The sequence below is a fragment of the Agelaius phoeniceus genome, chromosome 8 (genome assembly GCF_051311805.1).
Source record: "Agelaius phoeniceus isolate bAgePho1 chromosome 8, bAgePho1.hap1, whole genome shotgun sequence".
Lineage (NCBI taxonomy): Eukaryota > Metazoa > Chordata > Aves > Passeriformes > Icteridae > Agelaius > Agelaius phoeniceus.
The window spans coordinates 15,714,204-15,736,890 of NC_135272.1; the positions used below are offsets into that span (position 1 = coordinate 15,714,204).

At 36.4% G+C, this 22,687-nt stretch overlaps 1 protein-coding gene across 6 annotated transcripts in view; it reads right to left on the minus strand.

Annotated features, from left to right (window-relative positions):
• The window catches only part of KCNT2 (potassium sodium-activated channel subfamily T member 2), a 115,370-nt gene that overhangs the window by 62,333 nt on the left and 30,350 nt on the right, over positions 1 to 22,687 (minus strand). For all 6 annotated transcript variants that reach the window (XM_077182073.1, XM_054638578.2, XM_077182071.1 and 3 more), the window contains exons 3-9: positions 19,561 to 19,660; positions 16,762 to 16,818; positions 16,014 to 16,062; positions 14,652 to 14,711; positions 11,354 to 11,428; positions 10,769 to 10,852; positions 10,097 to 10,191 (exon numbers count right to left, since the gene is read on the minus strand). In XM_077182073.1, coding sequence (XP_077038188.1) covers positions 10,097 to 10,191; positions 10,769 to 10,852; positions 11,354 to 11,428; positions 14,652 to 14,711; positions 16,014 to 16,062; positions 16,762 to 16,818; positions 19,561 to 19,660 — 520 coding nt within the window. The remainder of the gene's footprint in view (positions 1 to 10,096; positions 10,192 to 10,768; positions 10,853 to 11,353; positions 11,429 to 14,651; positions 14,712 to 16,013; positions 16,063 to 16,761; positions 16,819 to 19,560; positions 19,661 to 22,687) is intronic.

Genomic DNA, 22,687 nt, shown 5'->3' on the forward strand with positions numbered 1-22,687 from the left:
GAAGGGGAACTTCAGCCAGCCGCCAGGAAAATAGGATTAATGATCACAACACCAGAGAGGTGAAGGCAGGGAGGAAGAAGAAGGAAGATCACTGTGCCTACCACGACTGACAGCATATTCTATAATCTCTGGTATGTTTTGTCTGGCATGTTTTCCCCTTGATTGCTTATCCCATGGAGAATGGAGAATATTCAGTAAGATTTTATTCTTACTACAAACACACACACTACAACTCATAAAATTAGATTTTCACTCTGAATATTCAAGAGGAAGCATTTCATATTTGTCTTAAAGTTGGCTGAATATTTTGTGCATTTTTTTTCTTCTATAGTTTTCAAATGCTAGTGAAGTGAACAAAAAGAGATCAAGTGAAGGAGGACACTTGAAAGATGACCCACGGTCATTCTTTTTGCCACAGGGAGAGGTAAAACAGAAGTAAATTTCTTTACTGAGAGGGTGTTTGGGCACTGCAAGAGGCTCCCCTGGGAAGCAATCCTGGCACCAAGCCTGTCAGAGTTCAAGAACCATCTGGACAAAGCTTTTAGTCATATGATTTAGTTTTAGGTAACCCTGTAGGAGCAGGGAGTTAGACTTGATGATGGGTTCCTTCCAACTTGAAATATTCAGTGATTTATCCAATTTTAGTAAATGCAAGTACATGCCCATATGTAGCTGTGCCCTCTCATCAGTAACTTTATTTTTAACTCCTTTGCGTAAGATATTTGCATTTACTTGTTTTTCCTCTGCTCATCTCTAATGAAAAGAAACTTGCAAAATATTTTAACTGTATTTGAACCAAAAAGCAGATTAAGTGCTCATTCTCAGCAGTTGACTAAAGCTTGTCATGTACAAAAGCCAATGGTAATAATGACCTAAAATATAAAAAAAAAGTAACTGAAATGGAATGCCACTAAGAGTTTAGTTCTGAACAAAGCCCACAGTCCCAGCAGACTGTAATGTATTGGGTACCTCTAAACAGCCCTGCCTCTGCTGTGATCCCCTACCCCTTCAGCAGGAGGGAATGCCCTGTTTGCTCTGCAGGGTCATCACAGTGCTCTGTGCCCAGAGGAACTGACAATCACATTTCATGCCTGCTGTTAAGCTTGCAGTCCACAAAGTCAACCCATGGCTTGGTCTTCAGTTTTTACAAATGAACATGGATTATTTTTAGTGCCTTATTGCTGTGACTCAGGCACTTCCACTCTAATATACACTCTTATATGGCAGAAATGCACAACTTCCAGAAATGTGAAAAAAATACACCTGGAATGGGGGCATACATTCAGCTTTTGGGATATATCTAACTTCCTTTATAATAGCTATTTTACTGAGGTTGAGGTAACACAACTAATGTACTAACCTTTTAAACTTTTTTTAGAAGGTTTTAATTGCTAGTGGAAGTACAGAACTCACTAATCAGAGTGCTGTTTATTTGGATTATACCCTAAAATGTCTATATCTACAAACTACTGGTTTATGTGTATTTACCACCCAAGTGTGACACTCTATGGCTGACTGTGCCTCTACTCTTCACTTCTTTGAAAAACATCTGTCTAAACATCATAGTAATTTCTAATGGAATATCAATTATACAGAATAGATTTTTTTTGTGCATTCTAGATGTAATTTTTTCCTTTTAAAAGCCATGGTAAGTGCATTAAAACCCTTCTTTTTAGATGATCTTGTATCACAACCTGATCTCTGACAAAGCCTCTGAGATGTGCTTTCAACATGCCAGAATGTTATGCTGAATACAGACACAGAGTGAGGGAATAGTTCCTGGAGGCTGGAGTCAAGTTCTGTTTGTATGGCCAAAGGTATATCAAACAACTTTTTTAACTCTTCTCTTTCTCATCTGAGAAATATGAACTTTGCTAAATTTCACACCCTTAAAACATAGTTGGAATGTGAAACAGACAACAAAAGCCAATAAAGCACTGAAGAGTTATGCTGATCCCAAATCACCATAATGCCCACTGAAGAACCAGAATAGCTGATGGCATCTGATAACACAGTTACATGTGTTAGCATAAACCACTACAAACACCAAATCTTTGTAAAGTAAAATAAATGGTTTATCAGCCTAATAAATCAGTCAATGAAAGATATATTTATTTTTTTAAGTCTGCATGCTAATGACAACTTCATTTTTGAGCCAGGAATTGTGAGTGATGATGGCTTGATGCCAGCTACTGAATGGTGAAGTATTTACCATGAACATTCTCAACACAGTTACTCACCATTGTTACACTTGGCATTCTATTTGCTACCGTCTAAAAGGATAGAATATTTTCAAAGACAGCATGTGAGTATCAGGTTTTTCTTTTTAGTGCAAAGAAAAAATGAAGCTTATGAAATGTAATGCCTTCTTGTAAGGAAAGAGATGGAAGACTGAAGGTTCTAACACTTATTTTGTACATCAAATTGACCCTTTAAGGGGAACTTTACCTGTTTTTATTTACGTCTTCCCAAATCCAAACCAAAACCTAAGATTTATTTTGCCAGTATGATCCTACAGTATTTCACATCCTGCAGTCTCTGGTTACTCTCCAGATCAACTTTCATTCCAGCATTTTACTTTTAACAAGAAGTTATTCTTGTCACCCTTGTTCTGAAGGTAACAAACATCTTTTGCATATGTAACATTTACATTTTCACACAAGGGATCTATTTACAAGCTTGTGTGTTTATAAAACAATGGAAAGCAATTAGAAAACTTACATCCTAATAATCTGCATGCCTGCTTAGTTCACTTCCCTGGCTCCCTATGTCAAATCCTTTCATCCGGTTGCATTTTTCCTGTGCATCTTTGTCAAGTGTTGATAATTTTGAAAACATGCACATCTCAAATGCATGTTGCACTATTAAAATACAGTCATTGTTTGGGGTTTTTTAATGGAATATAGCATTCTATTTTTCTTTGTTATTCCTTATTTATCCTTGCTCTTTGGATAATCACTTCTAGATTTTCTCCAAACCCCATTTTATGACATATTTTGCTACATTTAATTTTTTTTATTTTACTGAGGCATTACAGAGTCCTCACAGTCACTCTATTTTATGGTTTGTTCCTGCAAAGGAACGAGAACAGGAATGCATTTAGACCAACTTTGAGGAATTTTACATGTTGCTTTGCATGTGTTGGCAAGCCATAATTAGTTAATATTCGCAATAAGCTTGATTTTATTATCTCTCACAGAATTCGAAATACAATTGCTGGAGAAAGGACACCATAGAAATGCAGTCTTAGAACTGTATTTCTAACAGTCCAAATGTTATATGACTCAAAACCATTTGCTTTTTTTTCCTCTATTTGTAATGGTAATTGGTCTCTGCTGCCAGAACAAGCTCGGCTTGTCATGGTATCTGGTAATATTATTACTCTATTGCAAGATGTCATGATAATAAAAGCTGAAATTCTCCCAATTACATATTCAGAGTCCATAACATTTTCCAAAGTATTGTGACTCCCTAATATTCTCAATGCATCTTTAATGAAATTTAGTCAAGATTATTGATGTAAATATTAGCAGCCCTTTCTATTTGAGAGAGATTTTTACGTCCCATGGAAGTTATTGGGGAATACTGGGAAAGAGCCTGAGTGACATTTTATCTCCTTTTTGGGCAGGGGCTTAATTTTGAGTAAATGATTTGCACTCTCCTTAAATATGTATATTCTGATTACTGAAGTTTCAGTACTTCACATGGCATTAAAAAATTACTAGAAGAGAAAGATAAAAATGCTTCAGAGGATAGAGGCTGGAACTTTCAGAAAGGTAAGTAAGTACTTCAATGTCTGACTTCCACCAAGAGTAAAGGCCTTGCAAGAGAGGCTGAAAATTCTTCCCATTCTTCTGTCAATTTAAAATACTGGTTTATAGAATATACTATACACAGGACAGACTGTGAAATTGCAATTACATTAATTGTCAAAGGATGATTCACCTGACCCATAATGTAAAGGTACACACCATATTGTACTGAAATACTGAGATATTGTGTGCTACAACAGAGACCAAAAAATGTGGGTAAGTTAATTTTGCCTTTCAAATTTATACAAATTTAACTTTTCCCACCTTTATCTACGTTCAGTTTGGAACTACTGATTTTCAGATTAACAAATGACTTGCAACCTGGTCAAATTAGCAAAGTTTGTAGCTTGAAAAGATCACAAGTACATGAAGCTGACTCATTTTCCAGGGTGAAATAAAAGAAGATAATCACACTGTTAATTGCTTAATTTAATATTTCTATATATATTCCAAATAGGAGAATTTGCTAATAAATAATGCTGTTGATACTCCATTTTAGAGAGGCTTTGTGAAGGCAGCTTTCTGAGCTATCATTTAGTCTGATTATTTTTTATTTTAAGCAAACAAGATGACTACAAATGTATCTCTCACACTAAGAAGATAATTGAGATTGAACCTTCTAACCTTTATGACTTTTTTCCACAGATCACAGTAAATAGACTCTTTAAATTGTTATTAATTTTGCTGGTGTCTGTGTCTAGTTTTAAATATTCCATTACATCAGTGGCACAGAGAATTCCCTGCATGAGCCATGGGAAAGATGCTGACCTAATTATTTTAGAAATAACTATGTAGAAACATCTAAAAAGATTAACAAAGGAAATATTATGTCACTACCAAATTAATAACTAAAATAGCATGAAAATCACTGTATAATTATCTAGGTTTCCATAGAAACTGTCTTTGATGGGTAGCCAAAAAGACTTCTGATTGAGCTTCAATACTTCTGCTCTCCCTGTAATACATGATTTCTGATCTGTCTTTCACAAACAGCCAACCAGCACCCATCCTTATCCTACAATCTTCAGCAACACTCCTCAAAAGCACTAATCAACCACATGCTTTTTTCAGATCTGAACTCTTGAACTTATATATGCAAAAATATTTTTAAGTGTATTATTACAAATACAGAGCTAGCAAAAAAGAAAATTGTATATGGTAATATTTCTGTTTTGTCACAATACAATAGCTGCATAAAAATATGAAAAGGCATTAATCAAAGAAACAATTGCGGGGTTTATTTCATTCTTTCATGGTAATTTTCTATTACATTTGCTCACCTTTTGAAAAGCCTTGGCCATTTAAGTACTAATCATGGGCATGTAAGCAGATGGATCCCAATGCTAGCAATGGTGAAAGAAGTGTGGCTATCCCATAAATTCCAAAAGAAACTCTAGGAGTTTTATCTGAATTTCTTTCATTTAAATAATCAGAATTAGCAACTATTTTTGGCAACACTGTTTTTGCATGTGTCTCATACAGCAGATTTCAACAAAGCCACCTTAGAAGTTTCTGTACCTAAGAGAGATAAACTCTGTATTCAATATGTGTTTCTCCTACCAAAGCTCACAAAAATGTTGGCCTTGATTTCAGGCACACGGTTTTTCCCAGAAGGCAGTACTTCACATAAACTCTAGCTGAATTTGTAGATTATTTCCTCACAAATGGCAAGTGGATATTTCAGGAAATGCTTTGCTGTTGACCTCCCAGGAGCTGCACAGCCTTTTCATCGTCCCCTCACCTAAGGAAGTGTTAAAGCAGTGTCTGAACTCGACCTCAATTTTCATTGCACACATGCCTAGAGAAAGCACCCATCCAGGCTGCCCTGGTTCCAGGAACTGAGCAGCAGGACAGGGGGAGGGTGGGATTGCTCCAATGGATGTGAAAGGTACTGCATGAGCCACTGCCCTACTTCCAGATCTACTTGCTGATGTTTGGAGAGCACTGCACTGGAATACTTCAAAACAAAAAACAGAGATCCTGTGTTTGAAACAAACACGTTCCTGACAAAGCTGCTTTGTTTCAGAGAAAGAAAAGTACCGCTGCTATTACTTCAGTGTTTTGTGGGGTTCTTGTAATAGCTGAATAATTCATTTTGTATTATTTACAGTTACTTTGAACTTTCAATTAGTGTTTTATAATATTCTGGGATTTAAATTCTGAAACTCTTGTTTATTCTGTTAGCTCCTGAAACTTCAAATGCTTTAATACTTTAGTATAGTTGGACTCTAAAAGGCAGAAAGCCAGTCTTATCTTGTGCTGTCCTGATATACAGAAAATCTCTCTCAATCAAACTGAGACTGGTCCTGAACACTGAGACTGATGTACAACAAAACATAACATCACAGAAAGAACTGCAGACCCAAAAATCCACATTTTATCTTACATTACCTAATCCACCAACACTTTTCATCCTACTTAAGGCTAGGCATCTTTCTTGGATAACTGCCATTAGGCTCCAGTCACAATGAACACAGAAAGGTAAAGTCAAGACCTCCATGGGGTGATTTAGCTCCCTTCAGATCACCTTCTGAGGTGTTTATATCTACTGTGATTGATAGTAAAGGGAACTGGAGCACTGAGATACCTTTTCCTCTCTAAAATCTTCTGTGATTAATCCTTTCTTGGTTGGGTGGTTTTCCTTCTCTGGAGACATTTGGAATTTGGACACATTGTTCCAAATCATAAAGTCTTGACTTGTCTTGTTTGGACTAGATCATTGTTGGGATTTGTCTTCATCCCTTCAAGCAACTCACTCCTACTGCTTCCTCTGGATGAGAACTGTGAGTGGGTAACTGCCGTTGAGGCTACAGCTCTGGCATTCTACAGGTATTCTGCAAGTTACTGTGGGAAACATCCTTATTTTCTGATGCTGAAAGCACTCAAGTGTAAAAACATGTTAAGACTGACCTCAGTGAGCTTTCCATGAAAGCATAAGCAAAGTTTGGGCAGGTTTGAGTATGAAAAAATAACTGTCCATCTCAAAGAATTTGTAGCCACTTCCTTCACAAGCTAATCACTCTACACTGGTGATATATGACTAACACTGCTTTAAAATTCAAAATAACTCTTAATAGATGATTCACTGTGTCACAGAAAGATGCCTGAAATACTCATTCACTGTTATTTGTCTTCTTGTACAGTTTACAGAAATAATTAGTATTCCATTTGACAAACAAGTGCAAACATCCATTAGCTTAATGACACAACACATATTATGACTAGGTCTGTAACTCTCAGTAGAACACTCTCAATAGTAACTGCTGAACAGTCTGTCATATTGGAGCACACATATTTTAGTAGATGTAAAATTGCTCTGGCTACAAGGCCACTGAGATGTTTAAAGAAAGAAAATCATTGGACAGCCTAATCTATCTTTGAAATCAGGAAATAAGACAGAAAAAAACCCCTTGTATGTAATCTATAAATTACAGATACCTGAAAATGGTCTTATAGATTTACTGACCTGCAAATGAGTTCCACCCCCACATCCATAAACAATTATCACCAAAGAGTGGGGTAGAGCATAAATTTTGTTGTGATTACTGTTTGTTCCATAATAACATTGAAAATTGTCAGCTCTGTACAAAAACACAGAAAAAGTCTTTTTCTACTGTACTCTAAGTGCAAAGGACAGCCTGAAAAATGGTATCTAAAAACTGTGAGATTAGCCAATCAGTTGTAACCTCAGATAACTTATTTTTTTTAGTTTTCATTGGAAAGCTTCCACCTGAGTTGTAAGACGTAAGCTGGCACGTGCCTATCTTTGTAACCACTACTTTTAAGAGATGTAAATGATGGCTTTACAAATGATGCATGAGGTGAAAATCATTTTCTGTGGGTTTCCTGCTAGTTATGGTAAAGTTATTTTGAAAATTCTTATTATATGCAGACAGGAACAAAGCCAATGAGGAATCTTTCTGGGCTTCATACCATCTTATCATGTAATTCCCATAAAAAGCTCCATTCCATCTCTGTCTATGTGTCTGCCAAAAAAAGGTGGCTTTGAACAGAAAACCCTGTGTTTTAAAGCTATATTGGCTTCACAAGTGCTGATGTTGCTCTTGCAGCAGATGGCACAAGCCTGGCAAGCAGGAGCTATGGGGGCTGTGGGGTTTCAGTTGAATCCACCCAGGCCCTGAGTGTCAGCAGGGAGGCTCGATGAGGGCAGGTACCAGTGGTGCCAAAAGCACACCATGAGCATGTCCCTCATCCTCTGAGGGGAAAGTGCTCTGCTACTGAAGGCACTGTACTAATCCAGGCTTAGTCATTTTGCTTTACTGAAGCCATGGCACTACATGGAGCAGGGCAGTGTTTCTAAATGGAACCAAAGCATGCTCATGAGAACAGACTGGTGATGGTTGAAAAGTTTTGTGTGTTGTGCCAGTGCTGGCTCCCAGACGTGTTTGAGGATACTGACCTGGGTACTGCCTGCCTTTGCAGAAAACATGAAAGATCAGTCTGGTGAAAGGCACCCTTAGGTGCACAGATTCCAGCAGTGGACTTGGGTCCTCCTTCAGCAGGAAGGAACTCATATCAGCTCTAATGATGTCTATAAAATTAAGCACTCCTCTCAAATTCGCCATAGATATAACATAATCAAAGACTCTTAAGTTAATTGAGTTGGACTGTTTATAGAGGTTCTTTTGGGTCTTTTAAATATATAACCAGTAGTATAAAGAAAAAAATGTGTAAAAATGCCATTATGTGTGTTCACATAGACAAGAGTAACAATCACTTGAACATAACTCCAGTCTTAGAGAAGCTGCAGATGTTTGAACTACTATTCTCAGCCAAAAAGTTTCCTTAGTTACTGTTTATTGGGTGTCTTCATTTCATTTAGCTTATTTTCAAGTCTAGCAGGGTCAGTCCTAGGTCAGTAAATAATGCACTATAATGAAGCAGTATCTGCAGCTGTTGAGCCCAGCCATAATTACAGGTGAGCTTGCCACTTCCTGCATGTTTTACTGTCAGTTACCACAGTGCCTGCTGGTGAGCAGCATTTTGCTGCTGTGCAGCATTTCAGTAAAATATTGAAGTACAGAGGTAAAAGAGGTGAAGGAATATTTACTCAATAGCACCTTGTACTTTAAAAAACTAAAAAGCAAAATTAAAAATGTCCAAGTTCTTATGCATATAAAATTACATCATGTTCAACAGGAGATTAAATATCACAAAAATTCATTACTGTCTAGAACAGGCAGCATTTGTTATTAAGCATGTGTGTAGCCCTAAGACAGAGGGTAAAATTGGACCATTCATTTAGCCTGGCTAGAGCAAACTTCTCCTCTAAAAAGCCATGTGCTATGTTACACTTATTACCAAAAGGGTAAGGCAGCACATAACAGTGACTATCAGAAAAGCAAGCTAGAGAAATAAAGTAGGAGAAAATCTAATTACTGTCTCCAAAATGACACACCAAACTTTATCAATGTGCTGACCTAAAGGCATCTTGTCTGGCAAAACAAATACAGGTGATTTAGCCTTTCCACACAGAACCATCTTCTCTCTTCACTGTCCTCTAGTACACCAGCTTGTATCACACCGTACACAGCCCTGTATTCCCCCTGAGTATGATTCTCAATTCTCAGGCATTACTGATCAGAAAGTTCTGTATGTTAAGTAAGCTACAGAGCTACTGGATAGCCAGACTAATCATATAGTCTGCTTCATGTGCCTCCAGCCCTGGCTAACACCATATCTCTCTGGCACAATGTAAACATGGGGCAATGGAGTGGCGTTTCCTGTGGATGTGAAGTTTTTCTCGCAGCAAAACGTTCTTCAGAGTAATACATTTTGGTTGTTTGAACCTACCATCCAGTGCCATCAGTACTCTAGATTAATGCATTCTGCACTGTCTGTAATCTGGATTATTAACAGCTATGCCCTGTAATCCTTAGGGGAACCTGACTCAGTCAAAGTCTTATGGCTGAGACATTGCACACTCTTCTCTGTCCCAGCAGACAGAGGAAGGTGACCTTGGTGTGGGTCAATTTACTTCTGTTGGTACTCTTCACATGTAAGTGACTTCTCTGCTGAGGTTGGTATATATGTAAAGCTCCCCCTGTGTTTTTGCATCATCTGTATTTCCTTCCTTAGAGTGAGAAGGATTCCTTTTCCCATGTACGCACATTCTGTTTCCAAACCCAGTGCATCCACACCCCAGCAGTACAGGTGGTAGTTAACACTTTCACTGAAGTGTTTCACCCTTCTTATTTCACTGCATGCTTTCCACCAGGCAAGCCAACATGTATAATAAAAACAGAGGGGATTTGGCCACTTACCAAGTGAAGATGAGACATAGTAAGGTAGATATTAAAATGAGGACTTGGTTAAACATTGCAGACTGTGTGCGTTGGATGGCTCGGTGAAGATCATTCTGTAGTAATGGAAAATAGGTGTTATTTTTGGCTTTGAACCAATAAGTCAGGATCTGGTGCTGTAGAGGAAATATGCAGTACCCCGATAGCAATGCAGTCACCCAAATGCACTTATGCATTTTCTGATAATACAGAAGGTGCAGAAGGGCCAGCTGTGATTCTGTGATTATTTAAGTAGTTCTTTGTTCATCCCAGCACAATTCTGATCCTATTGCAAGCTGCCTTGAGGTCTGCTCATGTCTAGCTTACAAATTACAGGCTGCAAGGCCCAATTATGGCCTAACAGTTGAGTTCCCTGCAATTGTGTATGAATGGCAGAGTAGCAAAAGAACCATCCACTGCCATTTCCTGTATTGGCACAGTAATAATTTATACTAATTGAGATTTCATTTCATGTCTTACTTTCTTCTCATTTTGATGCAGAAAGCAGTTTAGTAATGCTTGACCATTTGGATAATCTAAATACAGATCTGGTTAGCTTCCTATTACGGTTAGACTGTACTGCCAAAATCCCACTAAAGACAATATCCAAAAAAACTCACAACTCTAGAATATTTATTTCCTTTGCATACTTACAATCATATTTTCTAAAGCATGCTTTGCCAGCCAGCAATTTAAAAATACAGGAATAAACAGGTTTCTTAGGACTGGCCAGAAAATCTGCAAGAAGAATTAACAAATTCATTAGGAGCTTTTCTGATGAGGAATAGAGCTTTACTATTCAAGCAGCAATGAAAAACTTGGGGAAAATACTTACTATTAATGTGTTTCTAGTGTGGGATTTGGCTTTAAATAACATTTTTGTCTTCCTTTGTGATTAACCACATGCAAGATAATTAGATAAAATAGGAACACAGTCAGTTTTCACTGCAGACATGAGTGATTCTTACATTTCTACAACCATCTGGTTTATTTTATTGCTTGTGCTGTAGTTGGAGTTAGAGGGTTTTGGTTTTGATTGTGCCCATGGAAGAAGAAGTGAAAAGTTATTTGTATGGCTTTACTCCAGCAGCAAATTATCTTTTTCTTGTTGGCAAATTTCTGTTCCCATAGGCACAAACTCATCATCCCCATTAGAATAAATTTTATTTTTAAAAAGTAAGAATATTTGTGCAGCTATAGAAGTGCAATGTGCAAATGTATTAATTCAAGTATGTTTACCGTGATGATGAAAGGGACAGCATTAATTATTTCCAGGAGAAAGGGTATTCTCAGAATTTGTTCCCAGATATTTCCCTTCAAAGAAAAGGAAAAAAAACCCACAATGTCAGTCAGCTTACAAACAAATTTTTGAAGAGAAATACATGTGATGACCCAATGAAACACAGGGAGTCTCTCCCACACCTGAAATTCAGGAATATCATTCATCTCAGATTTAAACACGTGTGGAAAATGTGAATATGGAATCACTGTGGATCCTTTTTCCTACAGGTTATCATAATGTACTTCCCAAGTAAAAGATATGTACTTTTAAATCTCCTTCCTTTCATCCTTTGCATTTATCTTTACTTTGTATTTTTTCTTTCCCGTCTGTTTTGGCGAGGGAAGTAAGGAACAAATCAAGTGTCTAATATTTGAATTAGGACTACAATATCAAGTTCTCTGTTTCTGCCACCAACACTTCAGAACAGTGTTGTTCTGAACACTTCAGGGCTTTTTGGAACTTGATCTTGCTTCCATGAAATGAGAGGTCTTCCCACATATTTCAGTGGAGTGGCATTGATCTTTTAATTTGCTTACTGCCAGCAACAGGATGGGGATAATTCTACTTTTTTTCCAAATCTGCGCAGTGGCTGTGACTGATTAAATGTTGAGATGAAAATCCACGTATTAGAAAAGGAAGGTAGTTGAACTTCAGTGACTCACAGCTTTACTAATGCTGTGTAGCAGGACTCCATCATAGGTAATGCAATAATAGTGTAGCACATACCATGGTAGTATTACAAGAATTTACAGTAGAGCGTTATATTTTCAGTTGCAATAACATGTTCATCTTCCCTGAAAAAATAACCACCTGATACAGCCACTTAAAATTAAATACAACCTCTATATCATATATAATTCTTTCTCTATTTTTAACTCTCCGCATCTGGAAGCCTCTATACCTCAGGGACATGGATTATTGTCTTGCACATAATTGCAATTGTTTGGAGTCAGACATACAAGTGAAATCATGAGGCTGCAAACTGAGAGGGTTTTATATGAAGAGTAAAATCAAAATCAAATCTGATTTTTCAAACTGAACCATTTTGTGATTTCACAAATTTCCTCATTTTTAACATTAGGAGTTTCCTCCTCTGCATTACAGAGAAAAAATGTCACATAATTTAACTGTGCAGGCAAAGTGCCAGTATGGATGGGCTCCAGGTAATTAGGGATGTGTGCAGCTGTAGGATTCTGGCTTCCACATGGAAATGCATAAATGCATCATGAGTTCTGCAAAACTGCCTTTTGCAGTGAGAATGTATGATGCTGCTCAAAGCCCTGAGAGTACCTGAGCACCAGGCATAAGCAGCATTGCCAGATGTCTCTGGTACCTTTTGACAATGGAGGTTTTTGACATAGACATCTTTCAGAATTCTGGCCAAGCACAAACCTTCCTGTAATACTTCAGGCTGTGAGAATGCAGATTGTAAACCTTCCATTGCTGGATCCAAGTGATCAGCATCACAACACAGTGCTACATCCTTTGCATTCCTCTCCATTTAAAAGCTATAAAAAATGCAAATTCACTGTATCACAGTAGCATGATATGCTACTCTGCCCTCACTATTCTGCATGTTGAATCATTTCTCATATGTCATGGACCAGGTATCAGAAAGGTCAATCTCAGAGTATTCTCTCAAATGACTGGTTTATTCATTTTACAGGTTATTTGTGAAATCCTAGTAATGTGCACTCCAATGCAAACACAATCATCTTTTTCTTGTTTTCTCGCTTGCTAATTCCCTTACTTGTAGAAGTTAGTTACCTAAATGGTGAAAGCTTTGAAAATGTTTCCATAAAATAAGTAACCTGCCACAGATTTACATGAACCAAGGCACCTTTGGTCACCTTGGCTGTGCAGAAAAGCCTTACGGTGGGTGAAATAATACCATGCTTAGCTTCAAGAGAATGGTGTAAATAAAACTAGGAAAACAGGACCAGAGGAAAGGAGGTGTTTGCATCAAGTGGATTGATGTGACTGACAAATTTTGTTGTTCCTCAGATTAATCCCTTAGTTCTTTCTTTTAAGGGGAGTGGAATCACAAAATTGCCTCAACTTCTATGGCAGGTGTATGCAGCAAATCAGTGGAGCTTCCCATCCATCACACACTGATGAGTAACTTCTCATGAAAGCAGATTTGCCAAGAATTTATCTTTTGTACCCACTGAAACTGAAACAAATTACAAGCAGAATGGATGAGGATAAAATGCTGCCCAATAAACTCAGGAACAGCACAAACTGTGATTGCCCTTTACTGTTTAGACACCAGGATATAAATTTTGGACTATTTCTGCTCATAATTGATTTGCACTTATAACCCCAACCTTTAAATAATATATGCTCCAAGGATTGAGAAGAATAATTTTTAGACAGCGGACAACTGCAAGCCTCTTAGCATTATTGGGCACTAAGGAAAACATTCATGCCATAATCACTCGGTAAGCACACTGAAATACATGTCTCTAAATTCAGCAGTGGCTCTGATAGCTACTGAGTGTCAGTAATACAAAGTATAATACAAAAAAAAAATTATCCCCCAAGATATTTTCAGCTTCAGAAACGAAATATTTTCATATTTTCTTTGGTAAATGATTTCAAATGCTTTTAGTGTTTTTCTCCTAGAGATACTAAAAATGCAGAGTATAGCGGAACAAAATGGAATGAAGAAAACTGAATAATTATATTTAAAAAATTAACTTTTAAAGGAGAATGCAAATACAAAAATACATTGTATTCACATCAAATGACTTCAAGACATTTTGAAATGATATTCCAATAGCATCAAACAGATGAACATAAGTATGTAAATATCTGATTTTTTTTAAGTACTGTCTTGGCCTAGTTTTTCTGGGCACAGTTTTAGAGGACTAAACCTTGAATTATATGTATTGAGTAGATACAGCTTTTAAATAGATGACAATTGTGTCCAATACATTATGTACAGACAAATAAAACTGCACAACTTAAAATCAGTGTCAAAAAATCAAGGTCATCTCTGAGAATGTGTTTTCAAATTACAATGGAAAACAATGAGCATTTAATTACTGACTTCCACTCTTTAGATATAACAGTTTGCTCATAAATTTGGGAAACAGGTCTGCCTGTGTGTTTTATGCCATCCTCGAAAAGTGTTTTTTTCTCAACTCACTGCTTTGTACACCAGCATGGGCACAGGTACATAAACTTTAGATTGAAATATTTAACTCATTATCTTTTAATTAATTCTGCCTAAAAGTAACAAAGAATACTTACCTTGTAACTTAGATAACTTAGCAACAGAGTTTCAAAGAGACTTATTACAGCCACAGACACCTTAAGTGAAGTGAAAAAAATGTGTATTAATACCAGCTTCTAGAGAATAGATATTAACATTACAATGAAAATAAAAGATTATATAAAACAGCTCTTCCATGAAACCTCTGAAACTCTCTCAGCTAAGAGCATTTTGCTTGAAGCTTAGATATTGTTATTTTTCCGAGTTTCATTTATTCCTAAGCAGTACCAAAATCTTCCCACATGACAGAGAGAGAGAGAGAGAGAAAGAAACTGTAAATAAGCAAACTCAGTCAGCTCTTTACTTTCTTGTGAAGATGTTGTGAATGTGTGGAATAGCAACTGTTTTTCTTACTGTGTATAATGCAGAAAGTTCAAAGCAGAAAAAAAATTATACAGATGAATAATTATTGATTTTAAGATTTAAATGCTGCAGAGCTCAATTTACCAGCCTCCAATTAGATTATGTAGTTAGTGGGTGTATTAAATAGTTTAAAATATTTAAATAGTCAAATATCAAAATAGTAAAACAAAATACCTTATACTTATTTTACTTTATAGATATTAAGAATTCACTGATGTTCTTTGCACAGAAAGTATTTGTATTTTAATGTGTATCATGGGGATATTCCATCAAGATGGCTTCTACCAGGCTGGAGCCTGAGGTCAAGCCTCAGGATTTTAAATTTTAAATTTTAAATTAATGCTCCCTACAGCTGAAAACTCTGAAGGGTTCACAGTGTCTTTATCTAGAAGTAAAAAAAGATGCTATGATTTGGGAAAGATTTAAAATAGGCAGTCAAAATATATCAGTTTCTCCAAAGCTGATATATTATTAGTTTTAGATAAACTCAGGCTTTATTTTCAAATAAATTCCTACCCTTACCAAATAGACATATTAGAAAAGGACTGCATGCATAGACAAATAAATATCTCAGTATTTTTAAATTAAATTTAATAATCTGAACACTAGGTCAAAATTATTCAAACTGTGAATATTCTACAGTATTTTCAAGGGCTTCTTCCCTTAGCAAATTGTGTATTACATTGTGGTACAATCATTGCATTGGCATTGCACCAGTCATGGTGAGAGAATATAATGGTATAATCTATCTGGAAGCTTAAGTAGTAAGTTTTTTCTTAGTGAAAAACTACATTTCACAGAGAGAATCAGTACAGATCAGCTGATCTTTATGCTTTTGCTGTACTTGGTGTTCAAGATTTCCTTGCTGACAAGTCAGCAACATTTCCAAGTATCCTTTAACACTGCTACAATTTTATAAATCAGTATCATCTGCAGTTGTTATGTGGAAATAATTGACTTTGTCATTTACATATTACCTGTAATCCCCATAAAGGTAAGCTTCGATTCACCCAAATAATGGGAGACCTGTTCATTACAGTAAGGAAATAAATATGAAATTAATCATAATCTGGTGTTTCAGACAGAAAAAAAAAAGTTGTACATGTGAATGGAAATTAGAGCAGACTTATTGAAAAAAAAAATTCTCAGTAATAAAAACTTTAAATCAGTAGTTACCTACTGAGTATTGACATGTCTTGTATTTCTAATCCACAGCAAATCATTAGGTTCCTGTGGAAAACTGACAATCCTGTGGAAAACTGAACAATTTGCTATCTATACAATGATATAAATGGTATCTAACTCTTAGGGGCTCTCATATCTTGGAATAATCCAATCAATGCTAATAGGCACTTGATACAGCACCACTGGAATGGGACATTCTCAATGGCACAATAAATTCCTGTTAATCATTTACTGCTACTCAGAACTGGTTGTTTTAAGTTAAGGGCATTCTTTTTTATTTCTGCAAGGTATCAGCATTGATGGAACCCAGATCTCACACCAGCATGCAGCCCAGCAGTTCACTTTGCAATCAAGAGAAATAATTAAAATATTAAATGCAGTTTGAACATTCAGAAATATAAGTAATGGCTAGAGATTTATAGAAACATCCCTACTATATTTTAAAATGCCACCATTCCAGATGGAAATGGATTTGTCTTCCTGTGTCCCTTCCCACCATTCTGTGGACTTTTGGGTTGCAGTTTTAACTTAGGAACTCACCAATCAATTGTTCCAGGTGTGTAGTTTTGATTGGAACAACTCCGGTTTAATTCCTTACTGATAGTTGCCATACATCCATGCAAAGTCCATTTCCATTAGCAAATGTATATGGGAACACAGTCATAAAAACATATGGGAGGAAAGGGATATTAATTACATCATTAATTGGTCTAAGAAATGCATGCAATAGTTTGAAACCCAAGGCAATCAATACAGACATTTTTAAAAGTAAAGTAACTTTTAGAAAGTACTGCTCTATGTGTTCCATATCTGTAGATAAAGGAGTGTGAAGCATTCCAGGTTACATTTTTTTAAGATTTCTTTTCAAATTTAAGAACAGGACAACTGAAATGATACTTTGTAAAGATGAACTAAGTACACAATATATACTGAAGATCAAGAGACCCTAGAAATCCTATCCTATGGATAGGCTGTGATACAAAGAGCATGTTCTCAACAGGAAAGACTGCAGCAAACTACACTTGCTAACCTCTTCTGAGGATGTGAGGAGGGCTGGAGATGCAAGCAGCAGGATTTCAAGTACAGAACTGGTGATACCCAAGTAAAAATATACATTGGCATTATACACATGATGTTATCTTGCCTTTAATTGCTGGCACAAATCTTCCTCTTACATGGTCACATAAGGATGTGGGAATATATCATTTGTAAATGATGACAAATGTCCTTGCTCATACTTAGCAAGCAAGGTCAGCAGAAAATAAAGGGATCTGCAGCCCACAGATCAGCAACAACTGTACATGGACCAGCTCTGAGTGGGACAGTGCTAAACTGTACCCATTAATAAGGATGCTTTATGTCCTGAACTCTTTGCTGTACACCCACTGTGCCTGAAAGAGTAAATGAAAGACACCAACTTGTGCAGGCATTTGTGAAAAACAGGAAATAAATCTGATGAAAAGAATTCCTCCCAGATTTGTCACTTTAAAACCAACCAGGTGAAAACATTTTCTGTGGCCACACTCTCAGCATGCTGAATAGTTTCTTTCATCGGGTTATGACACAGTACCTAGAAATTATTTTTTCTTTCACATCACCACATCTTTAAGAATGCACTCAAGCAGGAGTTTTGGTATCAAGCCCTCAGGATCTCTAGGGCCCTAATGGGATGGCATTTGTTTGTCTGACACAGCTTCTAAGATTAGGGCCTTAGTAAGCAGGCAGAAGGACTTACCTGAATCTTCTCAGGCAGACAAATGTTATTCAGAGACAGAACACACCAACTACTCTCTTAGATGGACCACAACACCATGTAAGGGAATAACATGTATAGAAAATATAAATACACTCTCTGGTGAATTGTAAAACACTTGGATCGAAGGACATGCCAGGAGGAGTGTGAGGCATTCAGCAGTCTGCAGATGTATATGAATATGCATCTTGGCACAGAAATACAAAAGTATATTTGGCACAAGGTCTGATATTCTAACCTGTCCTGCACACCCAGACAGAACCATGCAGTACAATATCTTCATCTGGGCTCACCAGAGGCTGCATAATGAAGGAATTGCAGCATGCCAGAAGCCATGATTAGATGGAAAATGTTAAATCCCTGAGTTGCTAAAATGCCTAAACATCTAAGGATGGATTTCTTTTTCTCCACAACTTCTTAAAGTGGAAACTTTACTGTTTGTTTCCTCTGATTGAAGAGACATTCTAAGGTACCTGTAGAGTCAAAAGTAGTTTTTTACAGGTCTTGTTTTTCAAGGAAATTCCTTCATGGCCCTTTTTCAGAACTTACAATTTCTCACAATAAATTTTGATCAAAAAAATTCTCAAATGTATCTTCTGTACTTCCTATTCGCATATCCTTCTCTCATGCACTGCTGAATAAAGCAAATATTCTTAACTTCTCTTTCTTTTGGATTTCATTCTTGCAAAGTAGAGTATTTCTCCTGCATTAGATTTTTTTGGTGTTACCCTTACTAGATATAACTGATATCCAAATATTAAAATTAGAAATAAAACTCTATGTAAAATTGTGTGAAGGCTGCTGGTTCTATCATCCTAAACTGAATATTTTCTTATGTGCTTTGTTTCTTTCAGCATTTAAGGACAAAAGAATCAAATCAAATGAAAGGAAGTACGTTAATAAAATGTGATGCTTATTAGCATTAAAAATTGAGGAGATTCAATATTCCCAGGATATAAATACAACAGAAATACAGGATTAAATAAATTTCAATTTCTTCTACATTTGTTGATTAATTGTGTAACACATTAAAAAAAAGGGTGATAGAGAATACCATACTGGCAATTCTGGGTGTGCTATATCATTCATTATATCCCTAAATTATTGTGAGTACCTTTGGTCTCACTCTTCTGAAGTGTTCAGAGAAAGCAGAAGGCTATAAAATGATCATCAATATCATCTGCATGAAAGCTCAATTTCACGTATTTGTCTGTCCATTTCTGGGATCTGGGGTTTTAAGTAATTTAAGCAAAATCCAAAAAGAATTGTTGCATAAACTGGGAATCAGACATTTGCAATTTTACATAGAAATGTCATGTAATAATACATCTCAAATATATGTTTGCACAATTACATCTGATGCACAGTATCTAAGGAGAGAGACGGGATTATTTTAGGGGTAAAGGGAAAAAATAATGCTGTTATTTTAGTTCTTATTTCCATTCACAATGTAAGAGCAGCCTTGCAATTCTTTCAAAATATCTGGAAGACATAAAACAAATCCTTCATGTATTTAATAATTTATTTCTTATAGCTTAAATAATGCTTTGAGAGCAGAAAAGAGAAAAAAAAAACCCAAACATTACCATCCAAGTCCTTGTGTAGGATCATCCAGGAGCACACGAACTATGTATAGGAAACAGCTTAGGAGCTTGAGAGAGAAATTGAATAATCGTATTCTCAGACCTAGAGAGAAGAGAAGAGAAGAGAAGAGAAGAGAAGAGAAGAGAAGAGAAGAGAAGAGAAGAGAAGAGAAGAGAAGAGAAGAGAAGAGAAGAGAAGAGAAGAGAGAAGAGAGAAAATATGAAAAGAAGAAAATAAGTTCAGGGGTTTTAAAATTTTACTGACCTTCAAGGTAAAAATAAAAGGAACCAATGTAAATGTAAAGGACTATGCAGTCACTTGTTTGAAAGCTATTCTATGCTGTTTATCCTTCACTGATGCCATTCTTTGGGTCTGTGGTAGTTTGAAAAGTTTGCTTTCTTGGGAGGGGAACCAGAACTATGTAATGCTTTTTGAGAAACAGGATACAGCAACATTAAAAGACAAACTTTCAGCCATAGCCAGGGGGTATGCAGTGGCAAGCATTTAAATATTAATATCTAAAAAAGTCTTCATGCAGTAGCTGCACATACAGAATATATAACTCTATTCCAACTTATAAAATTTTAAACTGGAGTTATTTAATGCTGAAGTTGAATAACTATGCATTCAAGAATCAGGACATGCTGAATGCACAACTGAACTGAATCAACAGCTTGTACTAGAGACCATGTAAATATTCTAGCTGAATAGATAGGCCACAAATACTATCACAGAATATTACACTATTTCCCACAAACATAGGTTTAATGCACAGACAGGATTCCATCAAATGGATCCACATGGACACCTACTACTATCACACAGGTAATTTATTTCACTGCCAGCTGGAGCCGTTATCTACTGAAATGGAACTTTTTTGTATTTTTATGTGATTTTGCAGTCATTAGAGGATTAAGGTTTAAATTTTTAGTACTGCTATTGAATTCAGCAGACTTTTTTGCTAGTGTGAATATTTTCATCTGACTCTTAGAGGTAAGCATTCATTTACTAATCAATTTAAAACTGTTAGTTGACTAATGTTAGGTGATTGGAGGTCACTTAAGCAATATTTCTTTTTTAGTCTTGCAAACTGAGAGGCCAGTTCTGTGTGGCTGAGCCCTTCTATCTAAAGCAGAATTCTCTGAGTCTTACCCAGATGTGACATCCCTTGCCCCAGTCACAGCAAGGACATTGTGCTTTATTGTTGTGTTGCAAATCCTTCAGCAGGTCTGTTGAACTCAATGTAAATACTTCTGCAGTTTAGCAACTACCCAAATAATGCATACCCAAAGCTGTGTGCATACATTCCCTTCTAAGGAGAGAATCACAATCATTTTATGGTAATATTACTTTTTTTTCTTTTTAACTTTACTCAGTCCTAAGTTCAAAATCTTCAAAATCAGATAAAACTGATAAATCAGTTTTTATGTCTCCTAGTTCAGTTCCTTTCCCATTAAAACTCCATCTACTAAAAACACAGAAAAATAGGAGATGGATTCTTAAATATTTTACCATGCAATTTCTGAGCAAAATCTGTAGGTTTATTACATAAAACTGCTTATTACTTTAACTGTGAAGTTGCAGTTATCACATAAGAACCGGATGGACTTTAACAGCACCTTGTTTTGTGAACTAAGGGTTAAAATCCCATGAGAAGTCCCACAGCTGTTACTGGCAATTGGGCTTGAGAACATTAAGCTAAGGATTCCTGCTCCCCTATCAAGAGTAATTAGCCACTGATTATTTATTCCCCAACGTGCCTGAAGAGGGGAAGGCCAGAAGGAAGCATGGAAGTGTTATCCTGTTATTTGACTTGGCTATTGATATGACCCTCATTTGCAGCTTTTTTTGAGCTGTTGCTGAAGAAAACATGAATTATTTGTTTGTCCTAAGCCTTTTGTAGAAGTCTGCTGGAATATGAATGATTGCCCTATTGGTTGCCAGGCTGTTACAACTAGGAAAGCAGGTAATGTTTAAAAAAGCCCCTAAACCTAAACTAACAAAAAAACCCTACTAATTTTGTATTGTCTAACTTTCTTGAGCAAGTACAGAAGTCTGTTGTTTTTCTCCTGTTTTTTAGCTCTGTTAATGTTATTCTTGGTGTGAAACACTTGTTTTCTGCATTGATAATGGCCTGGTTTCTAATCATCCTTTGAAATTATATGTTGGTTTAAATGGCAAGAGAAAATGGTTCTTTTCTGATTAAAAGCTACATCAATACAGCAGCCTGACGGTTCAGCCTGCTGCCTCAAATCCTTAACTCTCAAATCTGAGTTCTGATAGCTCTGGAACTCAGGCTTTGGATATCTCCATAGGAATGGCTGTTTCCTGCAGAATGGGAGGCAGGGTTTTCAAACCAGCCATGTTTTTTCATCTAAGGGTTTCAGTAGAGAGTGCATTTTGTGGCTGGGACTGTTATAAAGCAAGGCAAAGTACAGGTTCTGTAGCGTAGGTGATTGGGTCAGTTACTAAAATATAAATAGGAAAAACAAGCTTCAAGTCTGTCCTGGGTCACCTCTCCTTGCTCTGTGTGCCTCAGCCATTAGTGACATATGCAGCCACCCTTGCTAAAGTTTGGGTAATTAATGCAGGCCTAAAAAATGGGGTTTTTACTCTGGTAGAAAGAATCTGCAGCCTCATAGCTGAGGATTCTCATGTGAGTTGGAAGCAATGCGTGTGTTCCACTATCATGGAGATGTAGGATTTCAAATGGGGGAAGGAAGTGCACAAACACTACAGAAGGCATTTGAAACAGGTTTTCAATCATTATTCTGGTACAAAGGAAGCATTTCATATTTGTTTGCTTCCTATCTATTTCTGTTCTGTTTTTCACATGCTGTCAATGGATCAACATTGTCTGCTTGACTTAATTTCTTTTCCTCCATTCAGAGCCAGATTGCTTAAGTAGCAGGGTCATTGGCACAGAATATCTCTATGTTTTGAATATGAGTGGTGCCTGAAACTTGTGTTCAGCTCCAGACTTCATGCACTGTTATGCAGTTATATATTGTTTAATGGGAATGCAATTTCACTGTTTTATGTAATAAGGTTGTTACATACTCTTGTCTTATTTAAAAGAAGAATTGATAATAACATTTAAAAAGCTGCTTGTTTTGTGAACTAAATATA